This window comes from Manduca sexta, chromosome 14 (assembly GCF_014839805.1).
Source record: "Manduca sexta isolate Smith_Timp_Sample1 chromosome 14, JHU_Msex_v1.0, whole genome shotgun sequence".
Taxonomy (NCBI): Eukaryota; Metazoa; Arthropoda; class Insecta; order Lepidoptera; family Sphingidae; genus Manduca; species Manduca sexta.
In genome coordinates this window covers 6,507,785-6,523,813 of record NC_051128.1, presented here as the reverse complement: position 1 = coordinate 6,523,813, position 16,029 = coordinate 6,507,785, and the positions used below count along the sequence as shown (strand labels likewise).

The 16,029-nt window shown below is 33.7% G+C and overlaps 1 protein-coding gene across 1 annotated transcript in view; it reads left to right on the top strand.

Annotated features, from left to right (window-relative positions):
- LOC115456135 (serine/arginine repetitive matrix protein 2) overlaps nucleotides 1-16,029 on the top strand; it is a 127,503-nt gene that overhangs the window by 16,017 nt on the left and 95,457 nt on the right. Inside the window, exon 2 of the mRNA XM_030185048.1 lies at nucleotides 11,717-11,824. Coding sequence (XP_030040908.1) covers nucleotides 11,741-11,824 — 84 coding nt within the window. The 5' untranslated portion in view covers nucleotides 11,717-11,740. The remainder of the gene's footprint in view (nucleotides 1-11,716; nucleotides 11,825-16,029) is intronic.

Sequence of the window (16,029 nt, the reverse complement as noted above, 5' to 3'; positions counted from 1 at the left end):
TTTACATAATGTTGTAAGTAACATGCGTGAATGACTTTTGCTCAAGACCATAGCATTAACATAACGCACGGTCCTTCTAAGTGTTGACATTTGAGGTGTTATTTCAACATTTCTGATTGAGCAGGTTTTTAGTTTCAGTATCCGTATATTGAATCTACAAAAATGCCTTAGAAACGTATCTACGGCATTTTATGGGTAGATTTAAATTCATAAAATATATTTCACAATTTATTACATTTCGTTAATTCAAAATATCGTAATAATGCATGTCTTTTTATATATAAACCCGGTGTAGATATATTCAAAAGTTATAGTACCTCGGAGGCTACAAACATTTATTAATCATTTTTTCTATGCCGGTTGTTAAATATAGTAACACTACACTAAATATACCATTAATTTTATATACAGGATAGAGCGCTTTTTTTAACAAATTGTATAATGTGACTTAATTTTTTTTCTTTAGATAGAGGTAAAAATTAATACATGGATGTTCATATATCATTAAGAAATCTAATGGCTAGTTTGACGACCATCTGGTATAAAAAATCCGGTTAAATATTTTTATTTCACTACTCAGAATTGATATTGACCTTCTACCCGAGAGATCGTTGCCCCTTTAAACTTATTAATACACGTAGCATTTTTAAAATAATATGTATCTGAAAGGAATACAAGGTTTTCTTGACATGATTATACCAATAAGTTTGCGTCTTGTTTTATTTATTTCGTTTTGAGCCTAATCAACAGTTTGACCTAGAAATGGAATGTTGACACTCCAAGAAAGTTATGCCCTTTGAAAAAAAAACATACTTATATATTCTAACCATTATTTTAAACAAAAAAACTGGTCGAAGAGCAACGAGAAGAAAAAGAAAAAAAAAACAAATACTCTAATAATTGCACCATTTATATTATTTCAAATGATTAATGAATTTACGGAGCAATAATAGCCGAATGAATGAAAGAAATCCTTATTAACACTCATGTAACCGGACTTGTACAATTATGTTTTATAACATCGTAAAATATAATCGCTATGTCGGATGTAAATTAGGAACACATTAAATTATTCCAATGCGTTGCCGTTTTTTATTGTGTAGCGAAAATAATAAAATTAGAATGGGTTTTGTCGCGTGGTTATAAAGAATACCTAAAGATTATTTATTATCTGTGGCGGAAGCGCGGGCACGAATAATATGAATTAATAGCAGAGATATTTCACATAACATATAACAAATACCTTCACAATTGATTATAATTTATTAGTTTGTTAATTTAATTATTTTAAGTAAACATAGTGTTACAAAAATAAGGAAAGTGACATTAAAATTACACTAATTACATGTTTCCACGGATAGAAAAAAAATAATTAAAAAAAACTTTAAAAGTAAAAGGTGAAGATGCTACTTATTAACGTCACTTCGTTGTGAGGCCATTTTATCCTTTAGATGTCCGTTTATGTGATGTTACACCACTTACTGTATACAAATGTACAGCCTACCTCTGCGTACTATAGTTATCATTAACTCATATAGAATACCAACCAATATATTCAAGATCAAAACAATTCATTCTATTTTAATTATTAATCCTATTGATTTTATAACATGAGTTATTGTAGAATAAAATTCTCGTAAACATTAAAAAAAACTCGTCTTGGTGTTTTTAAATAACATCTTATTCCCAAAGACTCACATCCCATAAAGTTTATAACATTCTATAGAATCGAGTTCTTGAGCGTTTTTTGTGGAACGTCATCGCTAATTTTGTTAAAATGACCCAACATTATTCGTTGAGTTACGATTGAATAGGTGTTTTGATCAATTTTCTTGCTGCATTAAGAAACGTGGAATTAATAGCACGAAACTAATGGTAAATGTGTAGTTATGCTGAGTTGTATTTGGTGTAAAGGGATATTTTCATATCGGAGGTTAAAAAAGTTTTACATCTAACTCTACAATTTATTTGGAAAAAATTCTATCTATAATTATGTTTGTAAAATTTACTGTTCGTTACTTCTTTTTTTTATATTATTAACAAATCTCGATTAAAACGATGTCGATAACAACGGTTCGGATAAAAACTTGCGTAAGCAACCAAGTGTGGATGTATTTTGAAAATTTTCCTTGTTATCCCAGAAAGGGTAGGCAGAGGCTTAACCGATGCGCCTTCTTTCCGCAGTTTATATTCCGTCCCATGATGTGATAGGAGGCGGCCCTATCGCCATGTCGGGTACAAATTAAGGACTCCGGATTGATACCAAGTAGAAAAGCTCAAGATCACTTTGCCCGATCCGGGAATGGAACCCGAGGCTCTGCAGTTTTACCGCAATACAATGCCACCGCGGCTCATTTCATTTTCTAATGCCCGTTAATATCCACAAACCCTATTGTGAGAACACGAACTTATGAATTATTTATTGGATCCGATATCGACCAGTTTGGCAAGATTTTGATAGTCGATTTAGCTCAAACAAATATTTGATCGACATACGAAACCGCAAGTAACATTATTTTTAATACGACATTGATGTATGTAAGGCGATTATAGAAAAGAATGAGATTTAGGCCCACCGGTAGATTCTAAGGTGCTGCACAGATTCTTTCTACCGCTGACAGTTCCTTTGAATACTTCAGCAACAATATTCATAAAGTGTTTCTGAAGCAAGTTAACAACGTCTGCCTGACGCCTAAATATATACAAGATCTCAAGCGTAAATAAAATAACACAAACCAAGTCAGCATATAGAATTAGCCAATCGTGACAACCTAATCATTTAGAAGTCCTTTTCTGGGAGTTAACATATTAGGGTCTGTTTCTTTTTAAAAATATTATGGTCGAGGGAAACCTGTCACGAAAATGTTTTTGTTTATTTCGTATACGAGGTAAACAATGGTCCTGGGGCCTTATTCTCTATCCCGCACGTTATGTTAACAGTGCGTAACAAGCACGGAACACAACGCGTCATGTTTAGGACTATAGAAATTTGGCTTACAGAATACCATTCTAGGCACATTTCTCGAAGATAACATGACACGGCCGCGTTACGCGTTTACACTATCATACAGAATAAGGGCCCTGGGAAGACATCGAAAATTAATCCCTCACATTTCTTCAAATCTACGTTTATTTATTTAAACATCATATTTAAATCTAATGTGACCTGAAATATTTATTAGATAAATACTATATTTGAGGAAATATAGTCCTAACTACGTAAAAATATTATTATGATTAAAAGTTTGCCATTGCCATGTTTCTTATAACTCTTATTTCCTTATTATTACTGTCGAAATTTAAGTCATATTCTTATTAAATCATTAATTTAATTCCATGGGACCAACATAACTCGCAATGCTGTACAAAACTTTTGTTGAAAATAAGAATTGAACGTAACTTTAAGCTAAATAATCGACACAAATCCATAATTATATACATCTTCATAAGCATAGTATTGTAATACTTAATATAACTATATATTATTGAAATTTTGATATCTATCTTGGACTGGAATTAATTAAGATTATATATAGGTTATTAATACTCCCCCATACTGGTTGCTGTCCATAATACACCTTATGCTTGCCTAAGATTTACAATGCCAGGTCATTAATAACTGGCCAATGTTATCATGATGTTCTCAATAGCTAAATTAAAACTGTGCTAACTAGTAAGTTTAAGCAAACCTGTAACCATATTAGGCACAAGTTAACCATCATGATTAATTAGTTGGATGAATCGTACATTATTGCGTTCTAGATTTACCGGGGGTCCTTTGCAAATTTGTTATTTAGAAGTTTAGATATAACATTGGTTATTTGGTGATGAGTATATTTCTATAACCCATTCCGACCCTGATCGTTTATTTCGGCTAAGTGTCGTAAATGACAGACTCACACACGGACACACACACACACACACATGGCTTTTGTCCCCGTAGGTTAGGTAGAGGCGCAACTAGTTCACTCATTTGTTACCACGTGTATTCCTTCCAATGATGTTATAGGGAGCGAATGTCAATGAATATTAAATAAATTTTACTCGTCACGTTATCTAATATAACCGTGATGATACATAATTGAAGTCACATAAATAGAAATAAAACATGCGAACTATCGAAAGCTTTTGCTACACACACAAAGATTATAAAACCGATGCGTTGCACAAGCAATACACCAACGTCTAACCATTCGTAACAGGGACACGGTTGGACAAACCATTTAGTATAATCGATACACCTGAACATTCATTGCGAAACTAATGATTACTCGGCCGAATAGAGTTGTTAAGCCGGAATTATCACTTTGAATAACTAGTGTATAGTTGATGTAGTGTTATTATATAATTGGATGACGAGTAAGCCGGTCGCTTGATGGCTTGACTCCATGACGGCAGCAATACCTTACTTTTGAAGCATCAAGTAGTAAGCACTATATGGTACTGAGATATTAGTTATTGAATCTTATATCCTTAATTATATGGGTATTATACGATGCAACAACTAATATCTACAATGCCCTTAAATAGGTTTTCAGATCACAGAAAAATAAACGTTTGTTGTTTGAATTTGTCCGCTTTTATAATTAAAAGTCATATTGTATTGTCTTTTTTTTAGCCGATGTGTGATATGCGCGTGTTGCGGTTTACATTGTTATGTTTCATTGCTTCCTCACGCTTTGTTTACCAAAAAGGATAAAGGACGTAGGAACACGTGAACGTCAAAATTAGTGTGTGAATCTTTTAGTGTAAACTACTTAAATATACTATTGATATTATTGTCTCAATTCGTATGGTTGTATACGGAAGTGTTTGCTTCATATCTACTTTGGTTATTCGCGTGGGAAGTGTAAAGGTACACAGAAAATAAAATGTACTTTTGATACGTAGTTTCAAGCGAAAACCATAATCTTTAGATATAATCCAACCTTGTCTGAACATAGAATTTACTTTGTAACAGAAAATACAAAATCTGACTTCGAAGATTACGATAGAAATTGAACACGAATTTATTGCTCGAAGCGCCGTAAATATAATATTTATTCTAGTTTCCAAATAGCTTTGTCGATAAATCATAATTTAATAAGGTATTGAGGTCACAATATCTATTATTGACGCTATCGGAGACACATACGTATTTATTTTGGCAAGTTTCCAAACTTTGATATACCCTAAAAGACAACCTCCTTTTTAATGTCTCTTTGTTGTTTGTTATACGAAAATGGAAAAGTGAAATTAACCAGTGAAAGGAGCCATTAAACGATATTGTATATTTAGTTTTTTCCTTAATATATTCGTCATTGTTTCGACAGTCTCTGTCGGAGTTTAAACAATATTTGCTATTTTGGAAATGACAGCTTGGTTTGACTACTGGGTAGGGTTTTGTGGGAGGTAAATATAATATTAAGCAGCAATAGCCTAGTTGGGTGTGGAATGGACTGCCGAAACGAATGTCCACAGGTTCAAAACCCAAAGGCGCGCACCTTTGACTTTTCTTAAAAAATATGTGTGAATTCTTTGTGAATTATCGCTTGCTTTTAAAGAAAATCATCGTGAGGAAACCTGCATACCTGAGAATTTCTCTATAGGAATTTTGAGAGTGTGTAAAGGCTACCAATCCGCATTAGTTTAGAGTGGTGGACTAAGGTCTAATCCCTCACAGTAGTAGAGGAGGCCCGTGTTCAGCAACGGGACACATACAGGGTTGATATTACTATATATATAGGTATTATATTAATTTTAATATTGTTTTGAAAATGAAAGTACCTATCAGTGCGTTGACAAGTTGCCATTCCTGAAGTGAGGCCGCCGAGACATGAGTCACAACACCAACTCCTTATATGAACAAGGCTGCATCGACTTCTTGATTAATTCGACAATTTATAAACGTGTATTTTGTGGGTATTCTATTTATAGCTTCGTGAATTGAACACGCTATTTCTAAAGAAGTTGTAGTTTTAAAAAAGAAGTAGTCGTGGTATTTATGATTTTTGTAATTGATTTCACGGCTTATTAATCATTGTATTCGGATTTATAACAAATCTTTTACGCGAAAAGTAATTTAAAGAAAACTATTGTGGAAATACCGAGTGTAGTAAAAAATAATAGCAAAACTCATTTTTATCTGAAATATTACTTTTTTAAATTGACTTAATATGTTTCTTTAAATTATTCTCTTTCTGTTAATCCATAAATTATTAAATACGATATTGCCATTTAAGTAAGCGGAATTTATAGCATGACACAGTTACGTGGTATTTTTTTTCCATCTTACTCGTTTAATTAAGGAAAGGAACTAATAAAGAACCAGCTACGGAAGTATTAATTAAAGGATATTGAAATGTTCGGAATAATCCAGATTATTATGAAATATTAAACATAAATATCAAATACGATTTCATTTTCTTGTAACGCACAAGACTAGCAAACGACGGAGTCATGATGGCAAATGATCGTGACTGTCATTCTGTTTACACAATGATTGCATTGCCAGACTTTTGGGAAAAATTTGAATTATTAGGTGTCTGGGAATTTTACTAATTATGGTTAGATAACGGGCAATACTAGAGTTGTGTCACGTCAATTTTCCCACACAATGTTCCTATTATAAATTAATCCCGATTACCTGTCATAGACTATCTCGGTTGCGTCGTGGTAATGTGTTTGAGGTTATGTGTTCGAAACCCGGTTTAGGCAAAGCTTTGTTCAGTATCGGCTCGGAGACGTTCCCTAGCATATCATGGGACAGAATATACATGGTGATAAAAAGGTGCTTGAGTTACACCTCTATTTACCCTTCAGGAATAACTCTTGGGCTTCGAATCGCCCTTGCAGAGTTGCACAGCAGAATAAGTGTAAAAATAAACTAGATTTTCGGTAGAATAAGAACTTATATTTTTCTAATATATTGCACGTTAGAAGACAACCGTAACAAACTAGCACACAGCGCTTAGTAACATTACATTGTTATTAATTCAAAATACAATAATTGAAATAAATACTATTATGCTCCCAGTTCACATTATATTATAAAGCGGCTTTGTGTTTGCCTATGCCACCTCAACAATAACGGCGTGTAAGTCAAACTGTAGAAAAAATCAAGCAAGTCTCTACCACATGCAAATCTTTGGAAATAAACATACCGGTGTGTATTAAGTAATTTATTATACATTCTAAGTCTTCATTATGTCTTGGATGTCGTGTTTATCATAATAATGAAGGATCGACACTTGCATGGAGGAATGTGTGGACAGCATGGACTTCTAATGACGTTACGTCGTGCCAAAGGATTTTTTATCTTAAAAACTGATTGCAATCAATAAAATGGTGATAGATGATGCTTGCCATCTTAGTCCTTTTCATCAGAAAACATTGGCTTAGAAATATATCAATAGAGTTATAATAACGTCTCGCTATGTTATGAATTTATTTATAAAAAAATATTTACAGCATGAAAAACATACAACTAATAATTATAATAGAAATTTTTACAATTCAGGTGTCATAAACCCAGCAAGCAGTGATAACAAGTTCACGCTTATAAAAATCAATTACGTATAAGTTATTTGAAAAGGATCCAACTTTTTAATTCATAATTAACTTGGTCAACAGTAAATCAAAGTTTTATTCCACCGCTCATTGTATTCACACTGTAAAAGCATAAATCATTTTCTAGAAAGGTCCACGCATTAATGTATTGCAGCTGGTTTAAAAGGAAGTTACATATTTCGATAGCTGGCCAGCATTTGCGTGCTGGTCAGGTCCAACTAGCCCTTATCTTCTTCAGTAAGTTAGCATATTCTGGCGTCTGCCCGGTACAAAGTTGTCTATACGTTTATTGCCTTCTAAATACGAATTTTCCACTCATATCACGTAGTTCCATGCTTGTAGTCCATTTTACGACAGGATATAATATTTGTATTAGAGTTCTTGAATAGCAATAGGACGCGTGACATAAAAATGCCATTAGGTCCTTATTGGACAGATGGCTCGTGGCAAGTATTTTATCTTAGGTATGTCCATAAAAATTAATATAATGGATTTTATCGCGATTTTTTATATTATATTCTCCCGACGTTTCGAAGACTTTACAGCCTTCATGTCACGAGATGGACTGTCAGCCCGCCTTGTGACCATAAAAGATGCAAATGCATGTAGTTTTATTTTAATATCTAACATACGATTAAAAATCAAATCGATTATACTATCCAGTTATTAAGAAATCGTTTGGCCATTTATCACCATCATTATCATTTAGTTTGAGGCACGGCTGTTAAAACTCGGCCTATCATGTTTGCCATAAAGCTCGTTCATGAATAATTTATGATCTACTTATAATATTTTATAAGTAATCCAAACATTGTCTCACAGACGTGGCGAGACAACGAAGTCACCTTTCATTATTCCATATCTATTGCGAATATTTTATTTAGCGTTTTTCAAAACATTCGTGCCGATTACAATGTAAATCAGAAATGTTATTGTAAAAAGTACGTTGTTTTAAACAGATAATTAATGTAATTGAAAATATGGTGTTGCAGTTGTATCAGATTTTTTGAGGTTAAGTAGTTAATACTTTTCGTTTTTTGGGGTAAAAAATAATTGCTAAACCATTTTTTAAAAGTAGAATTATATAAATATCAGAAATAATTGTACTATTAAGGCGATACCTCAAGGTCCATTTTCATACATTTTGTTTCGGCTTTAATCTGGGTAACTAAACAAGTATTGGCAAGTAAAGAATTTAAATTCATGGATATTTCGGCCTTTAAAATTTAATATGACGAAATTTTAAAGGCAGAAATATCCATGATTATTAATTATTTTTACATTTTTCTTTCAACGGCGAGAACTAATCACTAACTAGACGTGAATTTAAATTCTTTACTTGCCAATACTTGTTTAGTTACCCAGATTAAAGCCGAAACAAAATGTATGAAAATGGACCTTGAGGTATCGCCTTAACTATGCTATATACAGTTTTGTAGCGGAATATTTTAAATACAATACTACTTATATATAGACTTAAACCTTTTACACTTAGACTAAATTAAATTTAAAGAAACAGAAACAAATTACTAACTAAATTAAGTTTGAGTAAATCATTATGGATAAGTATAACTTAGAATACAACGCCTTACGCTTAATACGTATCGCGCCTGCCGATATCGTGCTGCAGTTATTACCACCAGTATGATTGCGATAATCTATTAAATTCTTGTATAATCCCACATCAATATCTACATTGACTACTTTTAATAAAGTGAATGGTCGCAGGAACACGATGGGTGCAGACCGCTTTCGACAGGCCCGTCTGGAAATCTTTGGGGAAGGCCTATGTTCAGCAGTGGACTTTACGTGGCTGATGATGATGATGAATAAATCATTGTATTAACCCTATTTCATTCGTTTAAAACTCACTAATTGCGTTTAAAGTAAACGGAACACGGTGTTTACATAAACAATTTGCTATTCAAAAAGAAACGTTACATGTTCTTGCGGTTAGTCACGGAGTCTTCGAGTATGGCTATGGTAATCTTTACACAGTCAAGCCAAGGTCGTTTCGACCATTGTGACAGGTTAACATTTGATCAACGCGAGATATACTGATTCATTGTCTTCTATATATGTAAATGAAAAATATTTATGTATAGAGCACACGATGTATGTGAAACAATTGTTTAGGTCGTTCGACTGATTTCGTGGTAGACCAATAAAACAATTGGCGATGAATAAATGACTTCGTGTGCGTGATGTGTGATTAAGCCAGTATGCGACATTCTTGGACGATATATAATAACTAGCTTTTGCTCGCGGCTCCGCCCGCGTTATAAAGTTTTTCGGGCTAAAGTTTTCCGTTATAAAAGTCGCGCTATATATTTTCCCGGCAGCCTATGTTCTTCCCAGGGTCTCAAACTGTCTCCATACCAAATTTTATCCTAATACGTTGGGTAGTTTTTGAGTTTAACACGTTCGGGCAGACCGATGCAGCGGGGGACTTTGTTTTATGATATATTTTTGTAGAACTTTTTAAGAGGAACATTCCCGTCATACATTATTGTTGCATAACTTTAACCGTTTACGCAGCGCACGCAACAGAAGCTCTCAAAACTAATAAATTGTCCCTGTTTTTGCATCATGTTTCATTACTGCTCCGCTCCTATTGGTCATAGCGTGACGATATATAACCTATAGCACTCCAGGAACAAAGGGCTATCCAACACAAAAATATTTTTTCATTTCGAACCGGTAGTTCCTGAGATTAGCGATTACTGCTCCGCTCCTATTGGGCATAGCGTGATGATATATATAGCCTATAGCATTCCAGGAACAAAGGGCTATCCAACACAAAAAGAATTATTCAGTTCAAACTCCTAGTTTCTGAGATTAGCCATTACTGCTCTGCTCCTATTGGTCATAGCGTGATGATATATAGCCTATAGCACTTCACGAACAAAGGGCTATCCAATACAAAATGAATTTTTTAGTTCGAACCGGTAGTTCCTGAGATTAGCCATTACTGCTCTGCTCCTATTGGGTATAGCGTGATGATATATAGCCTATAGCACTCCACGAACAAAAGGCTATCCAACGCAAAAATAATTTTTCAGTTTGGACCGGTAGTTCCTGAGATTAGCCATTACTGCTCCGCTCCTATTGGGTATAGCGTGATGATATATAGCCTATAGCACTACACGAACAAAGGGCTATCCAATGCAAAAAGAATTTTTCGGTTTGGACCGGTAGTTCCTGAGATTAGCGCGTTCAAAGAAACAAACAAACAAACAAACAAACAAACTCTTCAGCTTTATATAATAGTATAGATTATTATTACTTATTATGTTTTTAATTCACATATTATTAAAAATATATTATATATTATAATCTATTTAAGTACAATTTATTTTACGAAGACATTCATTTGATGTTTATTTTGGACCGAATATTCCGTTCTAGACCACACCTATATTCCCTATTTTTTGAAGTAGAGCTTTTAGACATGGACTTTAATGATTCTTTAAGGATATTATTTTCGTTATTACTTTTGATGATAGTAAAAATATGGAATACAAGTCTTATTATTTGGTTAAAAACGTATCTTATGTTAATAGAGACAAGACATAAGATACTTTGGTATTACATTTAAACATGTTGTGAGTTGGATTAAATAATTTGTTTGTATTTATTATGTTCACATACATATTTTGTGTGCTTGATCACTGCAATAGATTGTATACATATCTTAATTGGTGCATAGATACACAAGAATTATCATTATATTAAAATTATTAGCTTTATTCGTTACATAATTTAGAGTTTTTAAAATAACCTTCCCTTGTCCAAATCTGCAATTGAAAATTACATCCGCATGATCTTAAGGAACAGAAATCCATACATCTGAATATTTTTCCTTGTGTACCATATCTGCGCTGGGATTCGTTATAGCAATAATCTGAATAGCAATCTTAATAGCAATCTGAATAGCAATAATCTAATCGTCCACCTTACCGTAGCCACCATATTTTATATTTATTATTATTATTTTGTAACTAAATAACATGTACGTGTCACCTAATTTGAATAAGTTGAATACACTTCTATTTGGATTCTGACTAGCCATTAGATCCACTGTAATGTAATTTAGATTATAATTGTCAGTGATCTGTTTAGTGTTTCTTTATAAATAAATAAATAATAATTAACTATATGTATTCAGGTGTTCCAGTAATGTGTTGACAAGATGCCTATCGCCGCAGTCTCCCGCGAGACGCCGCCAGCGTCGCCTCCTTTGCAACCAGCGACCTACGAAGAGGCCTTAGCTACAGTACGTATTTATTTCATTGATTAATAAATAATTAGGCCTATATTTAGTATATATTGCCCTACTTCCGGTTTTTTTTAAATCTTTATGAAGGAGTTTCGTCGTATTTGTGTTACCATATCGTTCCATACGTCTGCTTTTATTTTATCACTGAGAAGGCCTTAGTCTCACGGCTCACGACGTTGGTTAAGTGTGGATAGATGCCTTTTAAATAATTTAATGAGAACTGAGCAAAATAAGAGTTAAAATTCACTGTTTTTATATCAAACTCGACCGTAGAATTTTTTTATACAAATGAATGAGTGGACATAAAGATGACATAATGATAGGCTTGGGTATAAATAGTGTACACATTTGGAACTTCAAATTACATGGAACTTCGTGAGTTTTTTTTGCTGTAAACGTCCCTGCAGTCAACACTGGGGGACAGCTGCAAATGGGATGCTGGAATCCCCCGGCTTACTGCAGGGGCCTGGTAGGAAATTGGGGAAGGAAAAACAGGAAATATTCGCGAACCCTTGTAATATATTTTAATTGAAGCTTCAATCAAGAGACACACCTAGAAATTTGTAGCTGTGTGACTAGGGCCACGAGAAATGTCCCCCTGTGCCTGGGCGTACATTTGATGTAAAAACCGAGCGCTCAAAGGGCGCGGCATGAACTGTTTGAGCTAGGCTAAGTAGTATACTAGCTGTTATGTACTAGGCTATGTAGTATATTAGCTGTTATGTACTAGGCTATGTAGTATACTAGCTGTTATGTACTAGGCTATGTAGTATACTAGCTGTTATGTACTAAGCTATGTAGTATAGTAACGGGTATGTTATTTACTGGGGTCCACATCCAGACGAAGTTGGCTCTAATAATGACCATACAATGCACTTCTGTAAGGTTTGAGCTGTCTGATGTTCAGTAACTTACAAACTATTTTCTACAATATTTTGCGTGAAATAGCGTACTTTTTTAAATGCTCAAATGAAAATAACATAAAGCGCATGGTAACAAACATGTTAAAAAGTAAAAATATCTTAAATTCTCAGTAAGATGTTAAGGTACAATGATGTCATAAAGATAGGTCGTCACTGAAGCCCGGCTTGTGCTAATCTCGACCATCCGGCTTTTTGTGTCGAGTCCCATTTTTTGCGTGCCATCAATTTACATACAAGTCATCACTTATAGGTTAGAATGTATTTTTTGTAGATAAAAAACAGTCAAGCTTATAGAAAAAAAGTGTCAGAATTTAAAAATGGAATACCGAAATTATTTTTATATTATTGGGAATTAATTATAAATCTCTTTGTAATTTCCTAATCTCCTGAACTTATATAATATTTAAGGCTTATGTAGTAGAGATAATATATTTTCAGACTATATTCCATAGTAATATTAAAATTACTAAGGTAACACTAACAGTGTTGATTTGATTTTGAAGAAGTTTGGCACGGAATAATTTATCTATAACAAAGGACATAAGCTATTTCTATCCTTGATAAGTACACTGAGGAACCTTCATCTCTCACGTGGACAGAGCCGCGAGAAACACTTTGTATAACTAATAATAATATGTATGTAATTTCTGTCTTGATGCTGAGATCAGAAACCTGCCCTCTAGTACGACAGCGGTAACATAATATTGAAACTAATGCGTAATTTATACATCAAAAAGTGATTGCAATACTTATGTAACGTTATTTATTGGCTTTAAGACACTCCCAAATATGTTGTCATTTGATAATACCGTCAAGTAGACGCACCCAGATGACAAATGAATGAGGAAAGAAAAAAAAATTGGAGGTCAAACGTGCTCAAATTTGCTAACTGCGGGGATAAAAATAAATATGTTTACCACACGATAATACGTGCAATAAAACTTTTATAAATCAAAACAAAGGACTAAAAGCCTCATTAATAGAAGAGCCCATAGCCAGCAGTGGCCTGCAGAGCATGTGGTAAGACTACACAGAGTGGATAATAAAGCAATGATTCCTTGACAAAAACACCATATACTTCATCATAATGTAAACATTGAGGAATGTAAATGATTATTTTGAAATATACTTATAATATTTTATGGGGCTAATTAAATGATTGCTTATGTTTATGCGAATGTTTGATATTGAAATCAAACTACTGATGACAAACATCTTAGTTCACCCCGGGACCGTGAAGGCTGCAATCTTTAAAACGTCGGGAGAAAATTATAATATAAAAAAACTGCGATTAAATCCGAATATAGTTTTATTTCGAAATTATTTTATTCACTGATTGTAATTATTATTATATCAATAAATGCATAGAGGACGTTTAAATTATCGAATTCTATAGGAGACCAATAAATATTCTTCAGTAGCATTGTTCGAAATTTTTTATTTTGGATGCCACAGCATGCCTTTTAATAACCGTTCAATCATCTTTCTTACGACATTAACTAAATATTCGACAATTGCAAAAAAAAATATAGTTGTTTGCGCCCAGATTTCAAGCGATGTGCTGATAGGTCATTGAACAGCGTTATCTTTTGTTTTGTGGTAGCAGGTTTATTAGTGCGAGGTTGAGATTGCCGGCCCTGATTGTTCTAACAGCAGCGCATTGTGCAATAACCTTTACTGTAACGTACTTAAGACTTATTGTCTGACGTCATTTTTTATCCTATCACGCCAGACTGCATTAGGTTTGAAGTATACTGTCGACAAAGGAGAAACGTCCCACCCTCGTCGCCAGTTGTTATATATGCTTATATTAGCAAGAAATAAGGGAAAAGGCAATGAAACCACTCTAGATATTTGCACACTGTTTATATATTGCTTAGCAACGCCTAGCAAACAATATGTCATGCGCAGACATATGGAACAGAACGATTGCTAAAATTATTTCGGCTGGTCTAACTGAAGGTACAATGGCACAGGAAAGCAAATTGTAGGAACGAGTTATTGTAGTTTTTACCATATTATGGTGGATGCTATTCAGTCGGATACAAAAATTATAGGGTATCATTTAGTCAGCAATACTAGTAACCTATTCTATGAGTCAATAAGTCTATCGCCCTTCATTTCTGAATGAAGGGTACCCCAAGTGATTCTCAACCAACTAGGTCTTGAGCAGCCCTGCTTCGTAGCCACTCCCGGTCTTTTCCAAATCAAAACAAATTCGGATTCTATTAAGTAAATTAATTCATGAACGTTATTCTATTTTTTTTTATACATGAACGGCATATCAATCCCATTACATCTGATGGAGTGGGGTCTGATAGAATGTTGATTGACGAGAGATGATTACTCCTCAACAATCGACATAATTATGCCGGCGTGTTGGAACCGGATATATACAGGCTGATCCCGAAGCGCGACACTTACGTGGGCCACTATGGCGAGTTTTAACACCTAGTGTACGGTGGTCACTATCCGGGCGGATATAAAATATATCCTACCACCAGCAGAATCTAATATTACTCATCTTTATCTTATTTTGGTTTCTATTTTTGCATCTATTTAGGTACGGTATAAATATGTATAGACGATACATTTTCATTGTGCGCATTTCGCTTTCCTCGAGATTTTTCTGACACGCTATCGTCATTCGTTTCACCACAAAAATGTTTCACGATTAATGCACCAACGCTACTTTTACACGTAGTTTCCTCTGTGTTACTTTCTTAAATTTTATGTAACTAAATTTCTAAGTTTTAGTTATTATGTTAAATAAACTACTATGAAACTAATGGCTATGTTCTCCATATCATTCTCGATTAATCGTGACTTAATATTACGCATTTGCATATTTTTCGCATTCTGTATGAAATTATAAAAAATATATTCAACTGAATGTAGTGGAAGTCATAAATCTACATTTTATACGAAACTGTTAAATTCAATAACCGTTGTTGAGAAATATTTTTGGTAAATTTTCTAGTGACTAGTACAATATTTTGGATTTTGTCAACTTGATCAAATTGCAATAAGTCAATGGTCTAATCTATATGTATAATTTAGGTTTAGCCTGCAGCTCTATCCGCGTGAATATTTACCCGGAATAAATAATATCCTGAGGTAAATTGTAGTATATAGCACTCAGGAGTAAGCTTCACATTAGTGAAAGAACTTTCAAAATCGGTTCAGTAATTCCAGACTAGCCCTGACAAATCCACGAACAAATAAACTCACAAACTTTTCCTCTTTAAAATATTAGTATAGATTAGAGTTCTGTAGCAA